The sequence below is a fragment of the Charadrius vociferus genome, unplaced genomic scaffold, assembly GCF_000708025.1.
Source record: "Charadrius vociferus isolate BGI_N301 unplaced genomic scaffold, ASM70802v2 scaffold326, whole genome shotgun sequence".
Lineage (NCBI taxonomy): Eukaryota > Metazoa > Chordata > Aves > Charadriiformes > Charadriidae > Charadrius > Charadrius vociferus.
In genome coordinates, this window is record NW_009649062.1 from 1,549,887 (window position 1) to 1,560,885 (window position 10,999).

The window sequence follows — 10,999 nt, forward strand, 5'->3', positions numbered from 1 at the left end:
GTTTCTTTTCTATAGGCAGGCATAACACAACAGCAGAGCCAAACGCTCTAGCAAATCCATCCAGGCTGCTGCTGCTTCGGAGACCCATCAGAAACCAGTGCAGTGTGGCTATAAATTGGATGCTCTGCTCTCCCAGATCACTGCCTGCAAAACACACGTTCCCGGGGAGACAGGTAAGTGTTCACGGTTCGACGTTGATGTCTCTGCATTTTTAGGGCATGTAATTCATAATTTGCAGGAGAGATACTTATGCAATCACAACGTCTCGGTGCTTCTGATATTTGTCAGCAAGGGTTGGGCGCTCTCCTCCTGCTGCTGCTTGTCTCATCTGTCTCTGGGCAGTTTATGCACTGTTGAACTGGAAGGTTTCTTCACTCGGGTTCAGAATAAAATCGCTGCTCTCAGGAGCCAGCTACTTACATGCATCAGATTTCAACACTCCTCAGTGCTTAGGTTTGGCCCTTATTCACTTCTGTATCAGTCCAGCTCAGTGCCAGTATAACTCCAGCAAGAGCCTGACCATCAACCTGAGGAAAGCCTATGGTAAGTCAGGCCTTGTATTGCTAAAAAATAACCCCTCTTACCCCAGCATCACAGGGATGAGGTTCCCTATTCTCTGTTAAAAAGATCGGTAGTTGAATTTCCAGAAGTGTTTTGCAGATGCAGCGTGCGTACTTCTGGGAGGCGCACGAGCTACCACCACTGAAAATCATGTCTAAGAACTTGCTGAGGTTTAACATGTTAGCTCAGTCGTACCTGATATGTGATCACTGCCTCCAGAACAGAAGATACTCAAATACTAGAACAACTCATGTGAAAATTAATACAGTGATTTCACACATAAACTGGAAGTAATGAAGTGTGCAAAACCTTTCAGGAATAAAAGACTGAAACCCCAATTTCAGGAGTGAAAGCTTTGGTTGATTAATTTTTCTTCATCAATAAACGATTTCTCAGGGCTGAGTGAAATAGATATAAAACATCTGCACTTTTAAAACAACGTGAGGAGAGCAGGGCACGTTATTCAGGAAAAGTGATTTCCTAAGTAATTACTTTCCTGCTTATTGAGGTTTCAAGCTGAGCAAAGGGTCAGTGATGAAGGACTGTGCTGTCTCGTAGTAAATAAGGTTAATGTTACTGTACAGCTCTGTTTTGCAGTCACAGGGCGTGAGAATGAACCTGAGTGCAACTTGCAACACTTGCTCCGATATGGATTGAGCTCTCTCTATGAAGGATGGATCCTGTGAGATGGCCCCATCCGACCCATCACCTAGAAATGGGATCGGTTCATCCATGTCCTTTCACTTCCAAAACACCACTTGGATCCTTTCAGTTGGGTATGTTGTTTGAAGTGCTTGGATGGTCTCGGGACCTGATAACTCAAGCTCTACACTGGAAGGGAAGAACACCAACTTCTCTGCCAGAGCCTACGCTGGGATCATACAACAAAGTTTTAGCTTTAGGATGAAGCTGATATACATCAAAATGAAGATGACTCTAAGGTGGTAATTTGTGTCCTTCCTAAGAAATATCAAAAATAGGGAAGAACAACCCAAAGTGCATACCTGGGCTTCATTTGTTTTAGCATCTCTTTCAACGGTTGCGAACAATAGTACCCTTCACCCCGCACAGGACACCTCAGAGGAGCTGTCAGACAAGCATCTGCACTAGAGACGAAGGGCTAGGAGGTGTGAATTTTCAAATGAAGGGGAAAGAAAGCCCCTTTCTTATCACTTTTTCATCTTACTGTTTTCCACTGTAACAATTCTCAAAAACACTATCACAATTCCTGAAAGAGTATTTCCTTAGAAAATTCCACTCCTTTAAGGTAAAATGTTCCCTCGTAGAGAAAAATAAAATGACACAATGACTATCTGGTCCAGTTTCATTTTAAAATTCCTCCAGTAGGAAAACTCAGAACATGTGCAAAGTCCTCAAAAAAAAAAAAAAAAAGCAACTCTCGAACAAGACAAGGCTAACACATCTCCTGCTAGTGCTGCTGGGAAGCTCTGGTTTGGGCTGATGGCCAAGAGTGCTGCCTACAGACCAAAAGTGAAGCCAGCCTCTTTGCAATCACATACGAAATACCTTTGTTTCCCGTATACTTAACGTTTCACTGGCTTATTACTCATGCCAGAGTCCACTGGAAAATAAAAGCATAGACGAAAAAGAACCTGCTATCCTACTAAAGGCCACCACGTAAACTTGAACCAGACATTCCCAGCCAGAGCACATACGCTCCTGTGTACACTGTGGTGCAGCTCTGAGATGCGACATGTGCATCCACCGCTTCGCAGAGCCATCTGCTTTCCCCAGTTTCATTTTGTGATCCCTGTACAAAGCCTCTAGCCTCGCTTCGCTTAAATTCCCCCTCGGCAGACAGCTGAGATGGAAACATCGCTAGTACCAAAATGACAGCACATGGGAGATTTACCTGATGGGAGCTGACTCATCCCCTTTATCGAGCCAGTCCTGCGGTGGGATTATGTACATGCACCAGAGGCCCCAGTTATAGCCGTGGGCTGCGTTGGCGTATTGCTGCACTTCAAAAGTGTTGTACTTGATATTGTCAATTGCTGGTAAGATGATCCGCTTTCGATCTTCTTTGATCCGGGTAAGTGCAGGTTCCACCCTGAGAACAATAAAAACAGCAAAATGCTTTACAGCCATCCAGTAATCCCAGGTCCTGCTCTGCAGGCCGATAAAACCGAGTTCTCTAATAGTGAGCAGTAACCCAGGGAGACGGCAGCCCCTGACGCAGCGTAGCGGGATCCCGCGCAGGTCACCGTCACACGCGGAGGGGACCGGGGCTTGGTGTGGAATACTCCCCATAGCAACAGCGCATGAATTATGGCCTTTATGAAGCTGTACCAGCGTTTAACACCACAAAATTTTACCAAACACTTTTTCCTGAGGCCTGGAGGCTGTAATTTCATTTTGCAATGGGCAAGTGTTGAGAGTCACGATCACCAAGAGGAACGAAATGGTCCCCTAACGGCCACCCCACCAGGCTGCCTGGTAGCGATTAAATACCTGCTTTCGCTGACGAGGCCTAAAGAACAAAGCACACACCAGGGGACGAACGAACCTGAAGGTTACCCAAAGGTTTTAATCTTGTTTCCTAAGGACAGATCCCATCGGATCTCTTTTGAATGACAAGTCCGGCTGCATTATGCCTTCTAAAACCTCTTTGGCGATGAGAAGATTTCAATTGCCAGATGGTGCGAAAGCAGCGAGCTGCAGGAAATGTGCCATCATTTCAAAAGGCTTTAAAACGGCTTTCAAACATCAATGCGCTTTCAACAGAAGCTACACCCCAAAGTGTTTCAGGAAAGTAAAAAGCTTCAGTCCAAACATTCATTTCTGACCACGGTAGCCTGAAGTTGCTGTGAATTTACAGAGAAACTGCTCCAAAGAGGTAGCAGGCTTACATGAGGGTGGAAAGCATTTCTCAAGGCAGCATTAGAAACAGCCACCGGTTCACTCCTTTGTAACTGTGTTTCCCCTTGAAATAAGCTTTGAGGATTTTGCAGAGCTCTCACATGTGTCTTTAAGGGAATGGTGGTTTGCTGCAATTCACAGAGGCAGTAGGATTTGAACACTGATCTTTTCTCATTATTCTTTTGTTGGTGGTTAAAAGGCAACAAAGGTTCCTCTGTGGTTTCAAGTTTGTTACCTTTTATTTTGTTTGTTGTCTTATATTTAGTTTGCTACCATGTATTTTCTTGTGTAGGCCAACAGAAATGGACAAGTTATGAAATTAATTCAACCGCCATTTTCAATCTTCGCTGCCTCAATCTTTGCCATCATAATTTTTCTGATCTCCTCTGCAAGAAAACAGCATTTTCTCTGTACTTGAATATGGCCAATACAGTCTTTTATGTACACAGACTCCGTATCGCTTACATGAGGACGTGTACTGCTTTCTTTCTCTTCTTTTTACTCCTCCCACATCAGTAAAAAGAGACACAGATTCAGTGAAACCTTTCAGTACTGATGATGAGCTACTTACTGCAAATAAACCATCACAAAACAATGTAAAATAAGAGCATAACTGACAAAAAGACAAGGTGTCATGGCATTTCATTTGGAGAGAATTCAAAGAGAGTTAAACCAGTTTTATTTGGATTCCTCTAGAAAAATGACGTGTGAATTTATCAGCTGGATGCCAGTAACACAGAGCATGGAAGTGTTAATAAAAAGCATGATCTCACGCATGGTGGGAAGGGAAGACAGTCAGTGCAAGTTCCAGAAACTCCCCCTGGCCAGTAAGGTTGTGAAAGAGATGTTCATCTCACATACAACATGCATTGTTTTTTTAATCTACTTGATGTATTCTGGGACTAAATCTGGGATGCATTGATTTATTCTGGGAATCAATCTGGAATGATTGGAACGGCCTGAGGTCTCCCTTAATACTGCCTGCCATCTGCAATTGTTGGTGCAGTCCTTCTACTGTAAAAGGCCAGTCCTGCAAGGTACCAAAGACCTCCACAGAAGCACAAAAGTGCATCAGTCCAGAGATGTGAAGTACATTGTAGGCTTTAAAATATTTCCTTAGTCAGGAGGATCATATGTTGTTTCTCCCCCCCCCCCCCTTTTTTTTTTGCCATGGCATTTAAAGAACTGTACCCCAGTCTCAAAGGAGATGTTTTCTTTTTTTCTGTGGGAGAGACAAGAACCAACTGAGATTCAGGACAGTGCGGTACATGACTCAGAATGCGAATTTGTACGGTCTTTAGGCCATGCTCATGATGCACTCACATAAAGAGCCAATGTGACCTACCAAACCAGGATAAGCCACTTCAGTTATTAATACAAGATTACATTTACGAGATTAACTGTTTTAAAAACCAGTGGGTGGACAGCAGAAAAAGTCTTGCAACTCCAATAAAGCAGGGAAGAATGCAGAAATCCTGAAGCCCTTGGGCACTGCTTCAACGGATCTGGTGCAGAAGGGAAGACAGAGAGCAGCGGGATTACGTCCTCCAGTGAGATCTGGTGCTCATGAGAGAACACAGTTGCACCCAGTGACTCCCACAGCATCCACACATTTATTATGTTTGGGTTTGATTTGCAGAGCTGCCCTGCAAAGCAGGAAAACTGACTGCACGCCTTCTGAAGCAGAAACCGGTAAACTCGTTTCCTTTGTAAGAATCGTATTCTGTCATTCTTATTCACTACTGTCTGATTCTGGAAACAGGTCTTTGACAAGCAAGGAAAGACTGGGAGATTTTAAAACTATTTTGATCTCTCTTGGTTAGAGTTCTTTGGCCAACAAATTGTCAAGTCCTCAGTTATTTGGATGTTTATATTGATACAAAGTAAGACCATTTAACCATCATACTTAAAAATATCCATGTTGCTTCTACAGTTCCTCCTTTGCCCATTTTGCAAATATTTTACTTTGAAGGGTAGATTGAGATAGAGTAAAGAAAAAGCTAAAAGAGATAAAGAATTCTTCTCCCTTAATGTCAGATACCTGCAATAGACCCCCCCTGCATCCAAAGTAATTGCCTCAAACTTTCATTCTCAGCAGAGAGACAGAGGCTGGCACTTTTAGTAAGATGCTTCTCATAATAATGTAGACACCGAAAACAGGTGAGATTAATAATGTTAATAATGTTCCAGAGGAGCCTATTTTGAATAGAAAGGGAATTTAGCCTGCTACTTTGCAAGACCAGCTGTCACCAAACTACTCCTGACACTCTAGAGTTGACTGAATTCCTGTGTTTTTCCAGTTGTATGGTTTACATTTACTACCACCCAACTTGGTGCTTTGCATCTGAATAGCACAAGGAGGGATCTCTGGAGGGTAATACAATGGTTGGATCAACATACATGATGAAATTTCATTAATCTCTATCAACGTATTAGTTTGAAATCTCAGATTTTGAACTTTCATGAAATCTGAGGTGTCTGAAAGCCATCCATGCGATGGAAGTTCTGTTTTTGTCCCCTGCAGTCAATAAATGTAAATGTTGAAGATATTACTACTTCCACACGTGTTGTAACCTCAGGTTACAGATGAAGTAAAACACCGTGCCAAGGTTACGGAGTGAATTGGTATGAAAGCAACTGCTGGAACTTCATTTTCACAACCTCCCATCGCCCCCAACGGAGGTGATGTTCTTCCTCTCTCTGCATCTACATATATGGAAGTCACATCCCTGCAGGTTTTAGGAACAGGAAAGGTTCAGTATCTGGACAGACCGTGCATTTATCTAACTTCCAAAATATGTTCACACCCACAAGAGAGCAGGCTCTGAGTCACAGATGGAAAGAGAAAATCCATTGCAGAGTTGTTCTCTGTTACTTAGCAAAACTCAGAATAGAGAGCCTTTTAATTAAACATTGTACACCTGCGAGATTCCACAGCTTGTCTTGCTCGATCAGGGACAGCAGAAACAGCCACGGGGATTGAGACGCCAAGCCCCAGCTCAGCTCAGGGACATCTACGGGAACATTCAAATCCCGGATTCTGCCAATGCCCACTGCACCGCCAACACTGCTTGTGCTCCATCCTCCTGCCTGCCAAGATCCTTTGGTAATGGCCGATGAAGGACTATAAGCTTCAAGAGGACCGGGTAATGGACTGTGTTTACATTGCCTATCTTAGGCTAGGGAAGTCCAGCCTCTAGTGGCTCTAGCAGGCTCGATGGACTCACGCAGTGCCTTTGTCCCTGTAAGCTGAGCTGCACATTCATCAAATCCTTTGTCAACTTTGCTGGTAATTCTGGCTTTGTCTAATTGCTGTGGGTTTTTGAAAGGATTGTGATTAAATCTTTCCTAGTAACTCTTTTTTTCCTAATTTTAAGCTGCTACATTATTGGGTAGATTTACTTATCCTCTTTATAGACACCACTGTTCTTTCCCTGTTTTTTTCTCTCCCTTGTCCTGTTTTTTCTACTGTGCATCTGCAGAAGTCAGGTGCTCCTGGCAACTCCCAGGACTAAAAGGACAGAGTGGAAGAGGTCGCTGAAGTCCAAGTCTGTTTAACACTCTGTGCTGATGAGCTGTAGTATGTTGGTTGAGCATTCCCTTTCCACATGGCCACTGCTGGCAGTGACGCAGGATTCAGCCCTGCCTGATTAGGACCATAAGCCAGATGTGAATTTTGAGATTCATCTCTATTTTTCACAGATGCAAAACTGTTAGGTTTCTAGTTTGTATCTGAGTCAATGTACTTTATGGGCACAGAGTAGCATATATTGTTAACAAGTTATTTACTGGAGCAAGAGGAAAAATTCTCCCAGGCATTTTCACAGATGTGATGGATTTCAGTAAACTAAATATAATCAAAAGATTCAGCTTTAAAGGTGGTGCTTCACATCATCCAGTTCTTTTTTCCTCCTAATAAAAACAAAGCAGACAATTTGGACTGGAATTTGAGTGACATAAGAAGTTCCTCCCTCCCACCCTCTGTAAAAATATATATTTGTCAGTGTCCTCCTCTCACTCTGAGCAGATTGCTGGTGAATGGTTCAAGCCAGAAGAGAAAGGACAGTAAATTCAGTTATCTTACGGACTTCACTAAGCTAAAGGGTATTTTGACTTGGGTTTTATTTCTCTGAAGCAATTCCAGAAATACAGTAACACGCTGCTGAAGTCTCATTCCCAGGACTCAGCCCTGCCATTGACAGTGCTTGGCTGAAACTACACACAGTATATGGCTGTCCCGTGATTTTGGTGGGCTTCCCACGGGCACAAGGACATGCTGGAAAGAACACCCTCGGTCAGTGACTCCTCCTTACAGAAACTCTCCTGGGGAATTTGTGGAAGGAATCTCTGATTAGGAGCAAATTCACAATAAAAGGATTTGTCAAAGACTGATGAGCATATCACTAAACATAGCACTTGCATTTCATGCATTTAATGCTTTTGCCTACCAGTGGGTCAATTTCTGGGTTAACCCTGGATTTTCCAAGGTGTTGAGCACCCACGATGACTTCAGTGGGAGCTCCAGCAATGCCAGTACCGTGGGCAAAGAATAAGTGCTCCCAAGATAAACATTAGCAAGGAAAAGAGTTGGAAGGCAGGATTTAACCCAGAGTATAGAATAAGCCTGTAAAAAGATTGAGAGCAAAGGCAGGGGTCATACTGCGATCACACGGGCTTCTCTAATCCCATTGTAAGTCTACCTCTGAACATATATGCATTCTGTATTTAATATTGGGCCAATTCAGAGCAGCGCAAACTCCACGGGGAACCACAGCAAACAAAAATTGTACGCTGTCTCACATCCTTATCAGATTGCCGGAGAGTTCATGCCAATGGGGAAGTCTGATTTTTCACAACGCTAAGAAGAACAGCTTCTTCCAGATAAAAAAAAAGATAAAAACAAGTTAGTAATGAGCTCCTCAGCACACGTGGTTATATAATTCACCTTTTTAAATATGTAAAAACACCTGCTGACTTCAAGCAGGCTTTTAAAAAGGCACAACATCGGAATAAATGCACACGATCTAAGAGAAACCACATGCATGCTGCAGGCCAGGTCCTCTGCTGTCCAACTCTTCTACTTCATTGGACTTCACAACTTCAAGGGTGCTTTGCTAACATACATCATCTGAGGAACGAACCCAGAATACTTTGCAGTTCTTAATTAGAATGATTGTACAAAGCATTTGTCAGTAACTCCCTTGTTTCCCCACCACTTCTTCCCCCCCCAAATGTCACTTTTTCTCAATTTGTCCAAAAGTAAATTCTTTCCTAAATGATAGGAATTGCGCTGGGAAATGTCTCTCTCAAATTCTGCCCTGTCCCAAGTGGATACCCAAATACCCTAACCTCTAGGTTCTTTTGAGATAAACATACATGTCTTTTTGTCCTCTCCACCATCGCTATTCTAATTTGTACTCCAATAAAAAATGAAGAACTAACATTAAAAGATCCAACCTTTCCCACCCTTCACAAATCAGAATTTCTTTCATTTTTTTCTTGCAAGGACTTAAGGAAGAGTCCTTATAAAACACAAATGCATATATAAAACACAACATTTGCTAGATGTTTTGGCTCAGTGAGTTTAATGCTGTATTTTACTTTGGCTGTACCACTGTCAGGTACCATGAAGTAAAAACTGAACACAGACATGTAAGAAAAAAATCTGTGTAAACTGAAAGCTTATTTTGCATGTGATTTTATACGCTCCCTCACATTTCACTGACAATATACATTTATCAGATGCAGACAAGCAGATCTACTGACATACATAATTCTTCACCGAGGCCAACTGAGGAATATTTCATGCAGAATGCCTTTCCTGTAAATAAGTGTTCAGAGAACTAAAAAAAAAATAAATTTCATACTCCCTTCCTTGGTCTCTAAGAGGAGAGAGAAATTCCCCGTCTGTTCTACCTGACATCTCTATCAGCATCCCTGCGTGCCCGGGGGGGTTTCAGACCTGCAGCCCCCAGCCGGAATGGAACGAATGCAGCATCAACGCTTGCTGGAGAGTTGAAGATCAGCTCTTTGGCTGCCAAATCTGACTAACACTTTTCTGCACCACTGAAAAGCAATGAGGATGCTTCAATGAACACTCTAGGTTGTTTAGGTAGATGAATAGTTGAAGTAGCTTTTCTGGCATGCCCTCTGTATGTAAGCTGGCACTGTCCCACGAATGCGAAAGGCCCACGTGGCTTATGTTGCGCGCTTCCCTCTTCACTCACATAATATTAGTCTAGTTTTGCTATCCAAAACGTGTATTCCATTAAGTTACCAAATTGATTCTAAGTGATGGTAGAGGCTTTGGATGAGAAAAAACACTCCCTTAATAAACACATGTCCTTCCCTTTGCATTCGCATAAATAAAACTTCCCAGGTCAAACTCCGCATGGTACCAGGGATGCTGCGATGAACCATGTCCTGAGAAGGAGTGATGGGTGTGAACCCTCCAGAGGGGAGGGACCGCACAGGAGAAGGACTGCAAACGTAATTTCACCTTCGGCACTTCTCCCTCTAGAAGGACAGAACCACTTGGACCTTGCCAGGTCCCTGAAGAGCCACCTGAGCTTGAACATGGGGATGGGGAGTTTAACTGCTGGTAGAGATTGGCTTCCAGTACATTGCATGAAAATATTAACAAGGGAGCTTTCACGGGGGCAAAGACCTCGTGGCTTTGCCCTACAGAGGCATAACCATGTCTCTCTTACAGAGTACTTGGGATAACCAAAGCCAATAGAAGATTAGGAGGAAATCAACTTCATTTTTCCATTACACACTTTCTCAAGAACCCATTGCTTACGACCGCTGTGGCAAATTGCACTACATCTTACAGTATAAAATAGCATCTACAAAGTATCATCTGTGGACCTGGGGATCTTTAGCTCTTCTTCTTAGTTCATTAAAACACTAGTTTTCTATATTTTTAAGACACTGCCAACTTCAGGGATAATCCATAACGATGGGATGTGTGTGGCACAACCCGATGGATACTCGGCTTATATTTCAGGTCCTCTTTCTCATGTCGGACTGTCTCTGTCTCTCCAGTATATTGAAATCTTTTGATTAAATCCTCTTACTCCACTGCTTCCTTATTGATACTCCCCCTTTGTCTGGCAAAATTTTAATTACTACAGCACTGCATAACTCCATTCAGTGCTCTGATACTACCCCTGTGACAGGAGCAAAAGCAATTCCTAAGATAGAATGCAAGTATAATACTCTATCATTATGTCTTCTTTTATGGCTCCTAGCACCCTCTTTATGGCTGCTAATATATTGTGGTCTCTGCCTTTCACTTACTGATTTCTGCTCTCCCTCACTCAATGTGTCCTTTTTCTTACCCAGAGAATTAACACCCCATCTCTGCTATCTCTCTTTCCTGCTCCCAGATATAATGTAGTGAAGTTCTTTTCTCCTTGTCATGTTATTCTTTCCCATCTCTCAAAGACAGGAGTCTATATAATGCTCTACATCTTCTGCAACACAATTAGCAGCCAGGATGCCATGGTCTGTACGCAGTGCTACTGTGTGTTGCTTAACGCAGTGGGTGGACCTA

At 42.9% G+C, this 10,999-nt stretch overlaps 1 protein-coding gene across 1 annotated transcript in view; it reads right to left on the reverse strand.

Moving 5' to 3' along the window:
* Positions 1-10,999, reverse strand: part of GALNT9 (polypeptide N-acetylgalactosaminyltransferase 9) — a 155,486-nt gene that overhangs the window by 83,118 nt on the left and 61,369 nt on the right. Inside the window, exon 6 of the mRNA XM_009888139.1 lies at positions 2,435-2,632. Within this exon, the coding sequence (XP_009886441.1) occupies positions 2,435-2,632 (198 nt within the window). The remainder of the gene's footprint in view (positions 1-2,434; positions 2,633-10,999) is intronic.